Source organism: Suricata suricatta, chromosome 6, assembly GCF_006229205.1.
Source record: "Suricata suricatta isolate VVHF042 chromosome 6, meerkat_22Aug2017_6uvM2_HiC, whole genome shotgun sequence".
NCBI classification, from domain to species: Eukaryota; Metazoa; Chordata; class Mammalia; order Carnivora; family Herpestidae; genus Suricata; species Suricata suricatta.
Window position 1 is genome coordinate 3,701,654 of NC_043705.1, and position 16,713 is coordinate 3,718,366.

The following is a 16,713-nucleotide window of genomic DNA, read 5'->3' on the forward strand; positions in this document are numbered from 1 at the left end:
CCATATGTTTGCACTCATAGGTCTAACAGGAGAAGAGGAGAAACCTAATGGAGGACCATCGGGAGGGAAAGAGAGTTGGGGAGAGAGAGGAATGCAAAACTTGAGAGACTATTGAATACTGAAAACGAACTGAGGGTTGAAGGGGAAGGGGGAGTGGGGAAAAGAGGTGGTGGTGATGGAGGAGGGCACTTGTGGGGAAGAGCACTGGTGTTGTATGGAAAGGAACTTGACAATAAACTATTTAAAAAATAAATTTGATTTCAATTAGTTTTCTGAGGTTCTGTTGAAATATTCTGAATGCTATATTGGCTAATACGTGGATGACTATGAGCTACCAGGGTGCATAAACTGTTGGTAGTTGTGGACTAAATAGTGAGTTGGTGGCCTTGCTTCTCTGGCTGTTGGATTGTTGGGTTAGATGCAGCAGAAGCCTGGAAAGTAGATGGACTTGTTGAGGTGCATGAGATTAAACTGAAACCCCAGCTAGAATGTTGCTGAATCTACACAGTTGTGCTGAACATCGACCAACTTACCTTGCAGACTGTTAATAAAGATGGAGGGGCACCATCTATGTATAAATATGTAGGGACATTATGGCTAGATGAGATATTTGGGGCTGAGGTTATTATAAGAAGATTGAATCTGGAATTTTAAAGGCTAGATTTCTTAGTTGCCTCAACTAAATACAGATTATTTTGTTGGATTGAACATTTCAAAAATATTACTGCTTCAGAGAACTTGAGATGATGCTGTCTATGGCTTGTGATGAGAAAATATGATTCACCACTGGACTGACCACCTTGTAGTTGTTTATCACTGATGCTGCACATTCTAGTTTTGCTTTCGTTTTTCTATTTCCTTCTCATTTATAGTGTCAGCGTTCTGGGACTACAAGTTCAGGTTAAGAGAAATTATGAGATTGTGTAGACCAGGAATTTCAAAGCCAACTGAGACATTTGGGTTTCCTCCACAAACAGGTTAGTTACACTCCTGAAGGGTGGGTAGGATATTGTCACCTGTAACATGCTCCTGGGTACCGCAACCTCAGGTGATTTAGGACATTTTGTTTATAATACCTGAGACCTGAAAATTGACTTGGTGTGTTTTAGACCATTTGCACATTACCTGATTGGATCTATTGGTTCAGTGGGCAATACTAAGCATTGGTGGAAATATGCTTTCAGCCAAGCAATTTCCCTTTTACCAGTCACCTTGTTGGTGGTGCATTCAAGAATGATAGTGGGGTGAGACTGCTGCTCCTGATATCTCCTTACTTCCCTCTGTTCCCACACTCCTTGCTCTCAACCCTCTGCCCCCATACTTCATGTCACCCTCTTTCCTGTATATATATTTTTTTTTCTTTTTTTTCTCCATAATATTTTATTGTCAAATTGTTTTCCATACAACACCCAGTGCTCTTCCCCTTAAGTGCCCTCCACCATCACCACCACCTCTTTTCCCCCCTCCCCCTTCCCCCTCAACCCTCAGTTCATTCTCAGCATTCAATAGTCTCTCAAGTTTTGCATCCCTCTCTCTCCCCAACTCTCTCTCCCTCCTCCATTCCCCCTGGTTCTCCATTAGGTCTCTCTTGTTTTCCTGCTAGACCTATGAGTGCAAACATATGGTTTCTGTCCTTCTCTGCCTGGCTTACTTCACTCAGCATGACACCCTCAAGGTCCATCCACTTTCCTACAAAGGGCCATATGTCATTCCCTCTCATTGCCATGTAATACTCCATCGTGAATATGTACCACATCTTCTTGATCCATTCGTCAGGGGATAGACATTTAGGCTCCTTCCATGTTTTGGCTATTGTTGACATTGCTGCTATGAACATTGGGGTACATGTGCTCCTATGCATCAGCATTTCTGTCTCTCTTGGGCAAATCCCCAGCAATGCTATTGCTGGGTCATAAGGGAGTTCTATGGATAGTTTTTTGAGGAACCTCCACACTGTTTTCCAGAGCGGCTGCACCAGTTTACATTGCCACCAACAGTGTAAGAGGGTGCCTCCTGTATATATTTTTAACTCACCATTTTTACACCTCATTATTGTTTTTGGTTTTCTTTTCTTTCATGAAGCTTTCCTATTTCATAAGGTCCATTTGCCCTGACTTCCTCATGTACTCCCCTCTATTTCATCTTCTAAGTGTATATGAATGTTTGAGCATGAATGAGCCTGTGTGTGAATGCATGTGCAAGTGTGTGTTGCCTCTGCTTGCGTACATCTTTGTGGAAGGAGGTCTTTCTATGCACACCTGAGATCTTTTGGGGTCTGTCAGGAATTGAGTGGCATCTGTTTATTTAGATATACCAGAGTATAAATAAAGGAGATAGATTTTATGCTTGTGTGTTTGCTTTGCCATATGAGAAACCTAGCTGTCAGAGTTGTGGAAGGGTGTTTACTGAGGAAGTTCAGGGTGGAGATGGCCGTGGAGTACTTTGTCTGGATATGACCAGCCCTGTGTTTATGATGCTGTCAGGTTAAGTGGAAGCTTGGGTCACTTCTACAGTGCATGCAGCCCAGCTTCTACTTAGAAAGAACCATTAGGGAAATTTTTATGTCAAAAAGGTAACATCAGCTCTGTTGATTCAAGATACCGATTGCATTTTATACTTCATTTAGAGAAATCTCAAAGTATATTAAGTGGGGAAAAGGCTAAAATCAAGAAATGTGGTCTGTAAAGGTGAACTCTATCATGATATGTTGTTTCACATACGTTTTAAAAGTTAAATAAGAGGAATCAAGTATTTTCTTTAGAAAATGGTGTTCAAGATCAAGAACAATTATTCACCAACTAGGATTAGCTATTAACATTAAAAGTGCTAAGAGCACAAGACTAAACAAAGTAGATGGAAACCCCAGCCCATGAAGCTCACAGAAAGTGGGTACAAGATTAATCTACATAACAATGAAAAACATTTTAATTAATCCCCCCCAAAATAATCTAGTGAAGAAAGGGGCAGAAGACATGAATAGACACTTTTCCAAAGAAGACATCCAGATGGCTAAGATATACATGAAAAGATGCTCAACACCACTCTACAACCTGAAAATAAAAATCAAAACCACAATGAGATGCCAACTCACACCTGTCAGAATGGCTAAAGTTAACAATCCAGGAAACAACAGATGTTGGTGAAGATGTGGAGAAAGGAAAACCACTGTGCACTGTTGATGAGAATGAAAACTGGTAAAGCCACTCTGGAAAGTAGTATGGAGGGTCCTCAAAAACTTAGAAATAGAAATCCCTTATGATCCAGCAATTGTGCTACTAGGTATCTATACAAAGGATACCAAGCTGTGCTTCGAAGGGGGTCATGCACCCCAATGTTTATAGCAGCACTATCAACAATAGCCAAATTATGGAAAGAGCCCAAATGTCCATCAACTGATGAATGGATAAAGAAAATGTGAGATACACACACCCACACACCCACACCCACCCACCCACACACACACACACACACACACACACACACTAGAATATTATTCAGTGATCAGAAAGAATGGACTTTTGCCAGTTGAAACAAAGTGGATGGAATTTGAGTGTATTATGTTAAGTGAAATAAGTCAGTCAGAGAAAGACAAATATCATGTATTTCACTCATATGTAAAGTTTAAGAAACAAAACAGATGAACATGGGAGAAGAAAAGGAAAAATAAAACAAGGGGAGGCTTGTCATAACAGATTCTTAAACACAGAGAACAAACTGATGTTGTGGGAGGGGCAGTGGTTGAGGGGATGGGCTAAATGGGTGATGGGATGTTAGGATGAACACTGGGTGTGAGTGATGAATCACAAAATTCAACTCCTGAAACCAATACTACACTGTACGTTAACTAACTTGAATTTAAATAAAAAAACATTTTAATGAGAGAAAATTTCTCCCACATTGAATGTTAAGCAATAAATATTGAGCCATGTAACAGTAATATGAAATAAGACTGATATGTTTATATATGAAACACATATATGGTATATGAAATATATATGTGTATATATCTATAGATCTATATCTATATCTAATCTATATCTACACTTATATCTATATCTATGTATCACTGTGTCACTGTTAGGAAAAATACCAAAGTGTTAATATTTAAATGATCAAGGAGTTTGAACAAAAGCGGAACCCTTTAGAACCTGGTCTTTGCCTTGACCTGCATATGACTTACTGATACTTGGCTTTCAGTTTCTGAGGAGTAGAGGCCATTGTTAGAACCTTCGGGTGAGTCCTCAGATGCCTGAATCATAAAAGGAGAGAAGGAAAAATAGATGAGGGAGAACTACGGTGCCCTTTGCAGACTACACTGTTCTCATGTTGCACTACTTGGGTCTGGCTCTGCTGTCTGTACTCTCTCAGCTCTTGCATCTGGTCCAAAAGTACCTCCACCCATGAGAGTCCCCACTTCAGCCACTTCACCCAGATGAAGAAACCACAGTTTTACATCCTGGATGATTAAGGTGACACTATCCTCTCCTGGGTTAGCTCTGGCCTCCCCCAGAGGCTGCCTCATCTCAGTGCTGCCTGCAATTTATCCTCCCCAAAACCATTTGACAACTGTGGGGTCACAGACAGTGGACAGAAACTTTCATGGGTACCTTCTGACTCCTTTATAGTGGAGGGCCTCATTAAGCTTCATGGGCCCTAGGTAAGCCTCACTGCTTCTTCCACCTGTAGGAGACTGACAGATTTTCTGACTCAGATGTCATGTGTACACATGCTTTCCACTGGTCCTGGCCCAGGAAAATAGTGCTGAAAGCATGAGTCTGCCTGGTCCAGTTGGGTCCTTGTCCTCCCTTCCCTCCCCCACCACACACAGAATGCACAGAGCTTAGCCATTCATTGTAATGCTTGGGCTGGGTGAGCATTCTCCTCATCTCTAGGGGGCCTCTACACCTGTTCCCTGTACTTTTCCTCTCTTATCTTCCCTCTTTGGAGATAAGGTCTGTGACCATTCACTGTTGCCTAGTAATGCAGGGACACAGTAAGCACTCAATAAATGATGATAACAATGCTAGCAACTCTTGGTGAGAGCTTCCTCAGGCCAGGCACTGTTTGCTCTAAGCGTTGTGTGTATGTTAACTTATGCAAAACCTCACAACCACTCCATGTGATTACTCCCATCTTATCCTTATTTTATAACTGAGGAAACTGAGGTAAGAGAACTTGAGTCACTAGACAGAGTCATATAGCAGAATGAGGATGAAAGCCCAACTGTCTGGACCTGGAAGCCTTTAAGCCAGGAGGCAAGGTGGTCTCTGACCTCTGTCAATACTGTAGACTCAGGGAGTGGTGAGGGATGAGTTACATCTGTACTTGGGCCTCCCATTCCTATCCTGCTCATGACCAGCCATGTGGCCAGAATATGGGCACTCTAACATCATGACCAGCAGGCAGTGGTAGAGGTCCTGAGGAAAGTCTTCTTGGCACCAAAAGCAACATAAGTGACAAAGCACCCTGATGACTCCAGTAACTACAAAGTCAACTAGGCCACAGGTGGCAGCTCTAGAACTCTGTCTGTCCTCCACTCTTTTGCTGGAGTGTTGACTGGAAACTTCGACCTTATCTCTTGGCAGGTGCCAGCTGCTCCAAAAGCTGGCCCCTTCTCTGAGGCCTTAATGCATTCACTTAAAAAAATAGCAGATGGCACCTTGAAGGCCCCTCAAAACTGAAAAAAGAGAAGTCAGAAAATAAAAACTGAGAGTAAAAGCGGTAAAGGTGAGGAAGCATTGGCCAGTGAGATCATTCAGGGGCTGGGCTTGTGTTTACATTTCATTTGACCATGGCAATGGCCTCCCATGTATGAGATGATGGGTCCAACCTAGGTGACATTTGTCCTGTAGCTTCCACCAAATGACTGAATGATAAGCCCTGAGAGCAGTGGGCCTTTGCTCAATTCTGTGCCCACACCATGTCCACACTGCATGACCAAATACAGTGGTCAGTGGGGGAAGTAAAACTGGGTCCGGAGGGTGATTCTCCATAGAAGGTCACACACTGCAGCAAATAAGCCTCTGAGACACCACACACTGAAACAGGATCAAGAGAGGTGAGGAGATACCCAGTGTCTTTGCCTTCTGGTTACATCCAGTGTTCTCAAGTAGTGCAGAGCACCTAGAAATCAGGAGCATGGAAAGGATGTTTCCTTTGTCCTTAATCTGTTCCTCTTCCTGAAACAATGCCTACTCATTCGGCATTCAACCTTCGGTTGTCAGAGGCCCCATCCCTCTGTTGCTTCTGTCTCCACATATCCAGGCCATTTCTGGCCTAAATCTTAAAGCCCTAACCAGGAACTGGGTACTAGACCCTGGATGAACACAAAGGAGGAGTTTATGGGCTCAGATGAAGATAGAAAATCTCCTCAGCCTGGGTAAGCTGCTCTGACTAGGCTGGTCCACATTGCTCTGTTCCTTCTTCCACTCCTTTCTAGCCCTCTATTAAGTTCCACTGTCTATTAGGAATGGACATGGCCACTGTTGCTATTCCCTTTCTGGGTGCTCAGACTTATAAGGGAAGAGAGGCTCCTTCTATGAATTTTCTATGGACATTGGCACTTTACCCAGTCATCATGGGGCTCAGGCTTGGGATGGAGCATACCACTCCCCTCAAGTTAGCTCAACCCACTGAAGACTTATGGATCAGGTGTCAGATTCCTATGACCAGAGTCAGTCTCACAAGAAAAGGACTCCATCACAAGAGATTTCTCAGGGTTCATCCAAGCTTCCATTCTAGCCCAAGTCTCTCTCAAGACATAGAGCAAGACCACAGCATGTTTGTAAAAAAGGGGCTGCCACATTCTCCTGATGGGCCTTGTGAGAGGCTGTCTCTATAGCCCAGTATCCAGCTGGTCTGGGTATGGAGTCTTTGATCCTTGGAACAGTCCAGGGGCCTAGTCAGGAAGTAAATACCCCATAAGAATTGCTACCTGATCTTCCAAAATAAAGACAAGAGCATGGAGAGAGTAGTTGGTGCTGGGTCAGGAGCTGTTCTCAGAGAGTATAGGTATATTCACATTACTCTCACACAAAAGAAACCTTACCTCTACTTTACAGAGGGGGAATGAATAGCCAGAGAAGCAAGTGAGTGGTTCCCAGGTGTGTGTGCTTAGCAACAGTCTTCTCTATTCCATTTCTGCTGTCCCCCAGGGAATGTCAGGAAGAAAAACAGAGTGGGTCCCTCTCAGAACAGTGCCCAGAAATTGGGCTGATGGGATGGGGATAATTCCTCATGGCATGGTTTTTATTTCATACATGGTACAGAATGCTGTTTCTGGTGACAAGAATAATCAAAACTGATCTAAGAGAGTGGGGTGTCTCCAAGGGGTTCTGTGGGGTAACTTCTGAAGATGGAGGGTAGGTGGGGGGCACAAGTCAAAGACAGTGAGCACCTCAGATACTTCCATGCTTTAAGTGTCCCCACTATTTCTCTTTCCTCCCAGCAATGGTGCCCTCAGAGTGGCACTCTGGCAGCCTTTCCAGAGTAACCACTGCTCTGAAGGGTTTACTGAGGACGTTCTCTGAGATGCAGGAAGTCAGTACAGAGTTGGGTGGCCCCAGCTCCTATGTAATCTTCTATTCTCCATGTAGATAAGTAATGGGTTCACAGCTCTCCATCAGTGAAGATAAAACTGGCTCATTCCATCTGAACATCCTTCCTTTCCTGACCTTAGCCTGCACTTCAAGCCTCTGACCATATCGTGAATAAGGTGGGATGGATGGCTAGTGTCATTAGATAACAACAGATAGTTGGATTAAACTAGGGAACATCATGACCAAGTCCACACTGTATGTTTGACCTCCTGGCCTATACTCCTGCCAGAAACCATAGGTATCTCCAGCCATTCCAGCTGGTCAGGAGTTCTTGGGCATGTAGTACTAGGAAAAGGGTTGAGAACTATAAATGTATAGTCTTGGGCCATACTTGTCTCATGGACCTGGAGACATGGATACAGAGCTCTGTTTGAGAGGGAGGGGGTGTTTTTCTGTTTTCAGAAGTGAGGTGGCAACCTGGGTCCCATTATACGGGACCAAAGAAGGCTGGTAGAACCTATGGACTCGTTCTCATGAAAAAAAAATAAAACCTTATAAAATTACAATTATATCAAATATAGTTAGAAAACTCTTCTAATATATGGAATGATAACAGATGTGGTTCTTTATGAATGTGTCAGTCATCAGGCTTTTGCAGGGGCTGATAAGGACATAATCTGGAAGTGCTTGATGAGGGCAAAGAATACTTTTTATCTGCAGATGTCGCATGGGGAAACCTCAACAATTTCTATGAGTTGGTGGTTTCTCTGTGGTTTGTGAACTCCATTTTTGGAAAGAAAGGCTACATTTCAGTTACAGGATAAGGAAAGAAAGATGCAATCTTTCTTCCTATCCAAGCATGAGAGGACCCTATGTTGCACCTCTCAGACCCATAGTCTAAACCTCTGGGAGCTTTTGGGTGTCTGGTCACCCGTAAGATGTATTCTGGGTTGAAATTTCAGGAAAAAGAAAGAAATGCACTTGTCTTATGACTTGGCTCTCAGACATTTATATCCACACTGACATATATACAACATTTAAACAAGTCCACATGCTCATGGTCTGTTCTATCAAATGCAAACAACTGCACATTTTTGCTTACATGTTTCTGATGGGGACAGAGGTAAAGTGCTTTGTGCTCACGCAGTGATGGACATTTCACACTCTTCTTAAGTCTTCACTTCCACCCTGAGAAGCAGGCATCACTATTTCCTTGCAGAGTAGGAAACTGAGCCTCTGATTAGTGGAATCTTGTGTTCAGGTTCACAAAACACTTGATCACAGAACTTTGTTCCAAATGCCTTGCTCCAAAACCTGTTGTTATTGTATTAAGCCAGGGTCTCTGCAAAATAGCCTTTTTTTTTTTTATCTCTTTAAAGAAAGAAACACATAACATTTTTATCTTTCATCTTGAGGTTGTGACATAGGCTGAGCAGCAGAAACTTGGAATGAAGTTGGAGGTGATTCTTGGACAGGCTTCATTTATGTTTTTGTCTCTGAGACAAAGTAGCTCATGCTTACTTACAGAAAATGAGACCTGGAATTCAGAGTGTGAAATTAGGCTTTGTCATTTCCTGAAAACCAGCTTTCAGGAAGGAAAAGGTGGATGACCTCCAACCACTCCCTAGTCTTTAAATAGTGATCTTGTGGGTTTTTCCTCAGGCTTCTAGGAGGATAAATTTGAAGGTAGGTAGAATGTGGGGCAAGAAATTTGGGTTTCCTTTCTGAATTGACAAAATTCAAACAGACCTTTGGAAAGGAGCATTGATAATCTACAAATTCTGGCTCTGCCATTTTGTCAGGGAACCAATGTGTCATGGGTCTGGCAAGTAACAAATGCCGTGGGATATGGCTCTTTGCGGGAAAGTGACTTTTGAATCAAGAAATCAGGGATCTCAGTTAGGGGGATATTTGTCTCAGAGTATAGCAGGCTCAGAACTTTCTAGCACATGGAAAGCTGCTATCTGTGACTTCTCCATCTTGGCTAAATCCTCCTATTTCAGCTTTAGTAAGAGTCCATTACCTTCTACATCCTTGCAAAAAAGAAATCCTCTATGTGAATTCTTCTTAGGGGAGGGAGGCCTTTGATGACAAAGACATCTTTTCATCTTTGCATTCCAATGAGAGGAATGTCTAGTATAAAACCAGGGTTTGACAAAGTCTCACTTGCCAAATGAATGAGTGGATAAATGAATGAGCAACTCTGTCCAGGCCTTGGTTGCTAGACAAGAGACCTAGGGCCCATAGCCCTGACCTTCTCCTCTCACTTAAGTCTTCTGCAGGGCTACCATGTCTCCATCTTCAGCTCTGAAGAGTCTCCTTTCCACCTGTGTCCTTGCTGCCTTGGTTTCCAGCATTGTGGGTAAGAATGAAAAAATTGCCTCTTTCTTCCCCAAACTGGAAGAGTAAGATGGACAATACAGAAAAGAAACTTACTTGGGAAAGACAAGGTCCTCCTTCTGAAGTAGTGATGAGCTCTGCAAGGTTGGGGACCCTATTGTGCATCTGGAGCAATCGGCAGGTGAAAGTGACTGAGCCTGAGCACTGAGTGGGGTATGATGTGGGCATCAGGGAGGGACTACAGACCAAGTGGGTCCATTCAGTTCTACAGGGAGTGGGTTTCCTGGTATCTTGGCTCTCAGATACGCTTGGCTATCGAAAGTATCAACTATGATTTCTGACAGTTTTCATTCCTGAATTACTTTTTAAACAGTGTTTATATCCATTTCATAGAGAGTTATAAATGTACAAGCTGCCCTCTTAATTCATGTAATGCTGATATGGAGACAACTTGTGAAGCATCTCAAAGCTGCTTCAGATACAAGCAAGAATTAAGGACATCAGGTATGCTATGTCAGGCCCCTCCCTATGCAGGACATTCATGCAGGGCAGACAGAACAGGTGCTTAGAACAGGGGTGGGGATTGCTGTGTTTAGCAACTTGATGGAGTCCCTCACCTCCCTGAGCATCTTCTAATTTACACTTCTTCTTAATGTAGCATTCTACCCATATGGGGCTGGCATTATGGGATGGTGGGAAATGGCAGGGTGGGAGACTCTGGGAAAAAGTCTGGGCAATCCCTGTTCTTCCTCAACCCCACTGAAGTATGACACTCCCATTCTAACCAATGCTGCAAACTATCCTTCCACTGGTTTATACTATGGACCAATGCAGAAGGACTTTTGAAGAAGGGGAAAGACTAAAGACAAAAGGATTTGAGGCAAGAATCCATTAATACTGGCAGCCCATTTAGGCATCACTCTGTATGGTTCAAAGGGGAAATTTCTTCTGGGGTTTGGTTCTGTGCAGGGGAACTCTTACAATATGTTGAGGAGAAAGGTTGTTCTTCAAGCACGTGTGTCCCAATGATGTTCTCAGCCACACTGGGGGATAATCATACATTTGTGTACAACCAGCAATGCTGCCAAGATGAGCTCTGTAACCAAGGTGACATCCAAGGTGAGTGCCAACACAACTCTGCTCTCTCTGCCTTCCCATTCTTTATCCCAATCCATTGCCTTAAGTCTATGCCTTCTAAGTTCCTTCCTATGAACTGTCTCTCTGCTTCTGAGCTTCCTCCTACTGATTTTGCTCATTGATTGCTTTTCCTTCTTGTGGAGGGACAGGCACAAGCCCTTCTTTAACATGGAAGACTGAATGAAAACTGGGTGGCTGCGATGTGTCCTAGATTTACTGAGTCTGTAGGTTTAAATTATTTGCTTTTCCATTCCAATTGAAAAGTTATTTGTCCTTGCCTATTTAATTCCTCCCTCCTTTAACAGTATTTTTTATATTGAAGTAAAATTAACATTCAGTGTTATTTTAGTTTCAGATATACAATATAATGGTTCAACAATTCTATACTTTGCTCAATGCTCATCATATAAATGTATTCTTAATTCCCATCACCTATTCACCCATTCCACCTATCTTCCGATAACCACCAGTTTATTCTATTTGTCTTTTTGTTTGTCTCTGTTTTCACCTTTATTTATTTTGTTTCTTAAATTCTACATATAAGTGAAATCATACGGCATTTGTCTTTCTCTGACTTATTTCACTTAGCATTTACCCTCTATGTCTACCCAGGATTTTACAAATAGCAAGATCCCATTCCTTTTTATGGCTGAGTAATATCCTCATGTGTGTGCATGCATCTGTGTGTGTGTGTGTGTGTGTGTGTGTGTGTGTGTGTATTACACTTTATTCATTCATCAGTCCATGGACACTTGGGCTGCTTCCATTTCTTGGCTATTGTAAATAAGCTACAGTAAACATGGAAGGACATATATTTTTCAAATTAGTGTTTTTACTTCCTTTGGGTAAATAGCTAGTAATGAAATGAAATATGATAATTCCAATTTTAATTTTTTGAGGAACCTCCAAACTGTTTTCCACAGTGGCTGTACTAATTTATATTCCTACCAACAGTACATGAAGATGCCTTTTCCTCTGCAATACTTGTTATTTCTTGTGGTTTTTTTTTTTCATTTTAGCCATTCTGACAGGTATAAAGGTCATTAGGGTTTTATTTTTTATTTATTTTTAATAGTTTATTATCAAATTGGTTTCCATATAACACCCAGTGCTTCTCCCCACAAGTGCCCCCATCATGACCATCATCTCCCTCCCTCCCCCTCCCCCCCTCAGTCCATGGTTCGTTTTCAGTATTCAATAGTCTCCCATAATCTGTGTCCCTCACTCTCCCCAGGTCCATTAGGGTTTTAATTTACGTTCTCCTGATGGTTTGCGATATTGAACATCTTTTTATGAATCTACTGGTCATCTACATTTTTTTTTTTTGAAAAATGCCTATTTGGGTACCCTGACCATTTTTTAATTGGATTATTTGTGAATTTTTTGGTATTGAGTTGTATAAGTTTTTTTTAAATATATTTTGAATATAAACCCTTTATTGGATATATATTTTTGCAAATATCTTCATGCATTTAGTAGGGTGCTTGTTTATTTTGTTGATGGTTTTCTTTGTTGTGCAAAAGCTTGTTATTTTGGTGAGATTCCAATAGTTTATTTTTGTTTTTGTTTCCTTCGCTTAAGGAGACATATATAGAAAAATGTTTCTATAGCTGATGTCAAAAAAATTATTTCATATGTTTGCACAGGGACTGGAAGAAACTAATATTGTTAAAATGTCCATACTACTCAAAGCAATCTACAGATATGAAATCCCTATTAAAACGCAACATCCATTTTCACAGAACTAGAGCAAATAATACTAATATTAGTACCAAAAAAAGACTTTGAGTAGTCAAAGCTATCTTGAGAAAGAATAAAGCTGAAAGTATCATAATCCCAGATTTCAAGATACACTACAAAGCTGCAGTGATCAAAACAGTATGGTACTGGAAAAAACAAAAACAAAAACAAAAACAAACTAGACACATAGATCAACAGAACAGAGTAGACAGCCAAGAAATAAGCCTGTACTTATATGGTCAATTAATCTATGACAAAGGAGGCAAGAATTTACAATAGGGAAAAGGCAGTCTCCCCCCCAAAATAGTGCTGGGAAAACTGGACAGCTACATGAAAAGAAAGAAACTGGACCACTTTTTTTAATACCATACACAAAATAAACTAAAAATATATTAAAGACTTAAATGTGAACTCTGACACCATAAATTCTTCAATAGTATTTTTTAAACCACAAATTATCTTCTACTATCTCAGCACTTTTTCTTCAGCCAGGGAAGAGCGTCAACAGATAAACCAAATTTCTATCAGTATTTTGGTTATATATTCCCACTTAATACTTACCTGCCCCCTGCACCCTCCATGCTATCCCAGTTTTAAATTCTTATTTTCTTATTTTGGGTAGAGGAATCCTGAAATAACCATGATCTTGGGCGGGTGGTAATAATGCTCTCTGCTCCTTTTTTCCTTTCTTTAAGATAAAAATTTTCTTTCATCACTTAGTGCTTCAGAAGTCCTCAAAACCCAGTGGAATTAAATGTCCTGCCTGCTACAATGTGCATGATATTTCCTGTGACCCAGTTCTTCTCACTTGCACTGGTACAGAGACAAAGTGTGTGGAAGTTATTGGCATAGGTATGGATATTTCCTCAGGCTTTTGGGTTTTCATTTTATCAAAGGGTATAGCTATGTATTTGTGTGTAACCATTAGTCCAAAACTTGGCAGTTTTAAACAATGAACATTTATTATTTCATGGTGTCTGTGGGTCAGGAATCTGAGAGTGGCTTAGCTGAGTGGTTCTGATTGAGTCTCTCATGAAGTTGTAATCTAGCCATCAGCAGGGCCTGTGGTCATTTGGACAGAAGACCTGTTTCCAAGATCACCCATATGGTAGTCAGTTTTGTTTCCTACTGACATGGGTCTCTCTGTGGGCTGCCTGGATTTCCTCATGTTGTATCAGCTAGCTTCCTCCAGAGCGAGTGATGAAAGAGAAAGAGGGAGAAGAGGAGGAGAGGGAAGGAGGAAGGAGATATTGCAGTTAATCTGATCTCAGAAGTGACATTTCTTCACTTCTGCCATATGCCCTTGGTTGCATAGATGAACTCTGGTACAACATGGGAGAAGACTACACAAGGATATGAATACTAGGAGATGGGAGCTATTGCAGGACATACTAGAGACTGACCACCATGTACAACAAAGGCTGATACAGGATCAAGGGCTGTCTATCCCTACAAGGTTTAGAGGGAGCCATCTGTCAGGAGAAGAGGGAAGAGGGGAAGAAAGCAGAGGAGAGAGGAGAAGAAGAGAACAAATATGTCTCCTATAGTAGAGTTTGAGACTTGGGAACATGTCATATCATGATGTACTGGAAAGGACCTTAAGTCATTGGCAATGAAGTTCTGGCCCCCCATTTCTGGTTTTCATCATTACTACCATTATTCCTACAACTAAAACTCCATGATTAATTTTTTCATCATGTGATTCTGAAATGTGCAGAAGGATTTGCCATTTTCCTGAGTAGAAGGAAGGTATATATTTGTAATAAGAAGCACATATACTATTCAGATAGAAATTTTGAAACTAACCTAATATTAGGGTATACAGAAAGGACATCGTCAGTTCTTTTCTGATCAACATGTAAAAGGTTTCATGAAAGTAGTGGTGTTTTAACGGCTTATTAAATGGTGGGAGAGAGAGTATGGTGAGAACATAGGGAGGTTACACTTTTCTTTATTTTTTGAGTAGACTTTGAGTGAGAACTTGGGGCTATCACATGAAGGGGCTCTTGTGTAGGTGAATTGGAGATGAGTGAGGAAAATGTGATGTCATTAAAGATGCAGGGGAATGATGGGGCTGCTGAAAGTGAGGCAGTCTCTCTACTCCAACTTGTCATGGAAAGCACAGATATGTGATGAGGTTCCACAGTGATAGGAACTATTAAACTCACAGCCTTGGGGAAAAGGGACCTCAAAGTGGATCTACATTGCTTCCCTCTGGTTTCCCCCAGGAAACAAGAGTAAGGAAAAGAACAGTTATCACAGGGACTTTTTAACTAAATACTAGAGTTATGATCTGATGTGTCTTCATTTCTTCCAACCATCTCTTCCCTAGTTAAGACACAGGGGCTCCAGTCTCAGCCATGCATCTCAGACAGTAGGGAGATACTGGAGCCAGAGGGTCCATGGACAGAGATGGAACTGTGGTTGTTGCTTCTTTCACAGAAGCCAGAAGGGGATTCTGGGGCATCCTGAACATCCTTTTCTTCTCCAAGAGAGGTAGATAGGATAGGATGTAGGTGAAAGGGGGAGACAAGATGAGACAGAAGACTAACTCCTGGATTTTTCCTTTGTCAGATAGCCCTATATTTCTGGTTTTTGCCATGGGTTGTGCTACTGAAACTGCCTGCAACTTGAAGAATATAAGTATATTGAATAACATAAAAATCCGTACCTACTGTGTAGAACAAAGTGTTGGAGACCCCTACTGATGTTCATCACCTCATCAAACTTGAATGGTCCCTTCTTGCTCAAAGTCTTGCTTTGAGGTTTCCAGTGTTACCATGTTCATAATGCTACAAACCTGAAAAGGCTGAAAGTCCTCAGATGACTCGGCTTCCTAGTATTCCCAAGACAATGCAGATTAAACTGTTGATACTTCCTTAAGTATGTGTGTAATCATTCGTTAGCACTTTAGGTTAAAAAAATTTATTCATTCTTTTAATGGGTTCTTTCTTCACCCCAAGTAACAAGTAAGGAAATTGAGACAGCATTTCTAAGAATAGTTGTAATCCCACATTTGTCATGCAACCAAAACCTCACAGTTGCTCCAGAACATACTGTTTCCTAATATTCTCATTTTTCACTGCTAACCCTTAGCTGCCCATTGTTAAGGAAAAACACTTTCAAACGAACAAATTAGGCTCAAAAAGTTCCTTTTCCATAGCTTGTAAAGTCCCAGGTATAATGGACTCTCTATCTGGGAATGCTGGGAAGCAGAGTCTGGGAAACACCCATGTACTAAGGGTGGATGTGCCAGGGATGAAGGATACATATGTGATCTGCGAAGTTCACTCTAAATGGCAAGGAAGAGTTAGGCATGTACACTGAGGGTCCAGAGGCTGTGTCCTCACATTTCAGGGGTGGTCGCAGTCACACTTCATGTGGTGCCAGGAAGAGCCTTTATAGTATCCAAACTGTATGATGTCTTTGTGGTGCTGAACACAACTGAAAGACCCGGTAGCCTGCTCAGATGGTTCTCTTGATTCTCCAAATTCAGTTTCCTGCAGGGTGCAGTAAGTTACATAAAAGAAAAAGAATGCCCCACACGCACCTTGGTGGTTCAGTTGGTTAAGAATCTGGCTCTTGATTTTGACTCAGGTTTGATCTTACCATTTGTGAGATGGAGCCCCACATCGGGATCCACTCTGTCACAGCAGAGCCTGCTTGGAATTCTGTCCCCCTCTCTCTCTGCCCCTCTGCAGTTCATGCTCTCTTTCTCTCAAAATAATTAATTTTTAAAAATGCCCCACATGTAGTGATTACCTATTGGGAAGCAATCTGTTGTCTGTATCATGCTGTGGCCCAGCACTCTATAAGACTGTCTGCACCTGAAATATATATTGACAGACTGTAGACTTGCCTTGTCCTTGGAGTTCTCCCCAGGGAGTGAGGTACAGGCTCTTGAATCCTACCTCCACTTTCTCTTTCCTGGGTTTTTGAAGATGCAGGGGGCAGGGTT

At 41.7% G+C, this 16,713-nt stretch overlaps 1 protein-coding gene across 1 annotated transcript; it reads left to right on the top strand.

Moving 5' to 3' along the window:
• Window positions 1-9,813: 9,813 nt before the first annotated feature.
• Window positions 9,814-15,638, top strand: LOC115294865 (protein RoBo-1-like). Its single transcript, XM_029942897.1, has 5 exons — window positions 9,814-9,900; window positions 10,272-10,382; window positions 10,848-10,997; window positions 13,476-13,607; window positions 15,330-15,638. Exons 1-5 carry the CDS (start codon window positions 9,828-9,830, stop codon window positions 15,461-15,463), a joined length of 600 nt encoding a protein of 199 aa, XP_029798757.1. The 5' UTR covers window positions 9,814-9,827; the 3' UTR covers window positions 15,464-15,638.
• The last annotated feature ends 1,075 nt before the right edge of the window (window positions 15,639-16,713 follow it).

Coding starts and splice junctions, on each gene's coding strand:
- LOC115294865 (XM_029942897.1), top strand. CDS start 9,828: ATGTCTCCATCTTCAGCTCTGAAGAGTCTCCTTTCCACCTGTGTCCTT. Junction 9,901..10,271: donor CTTGGTTTCCAGCATTGTGG/GTAAGAATGAAA, acceptor TCCATTTCATAG/AGAGTTATAAATGTACAAGC. Junction 10,998..13,475: donor TAACCAAGGTGACATCCAAG/GTGAGTGCCAAC, acceptor TTCATCACTTAG/TGCTTCAGAAGTCCTCAAAA.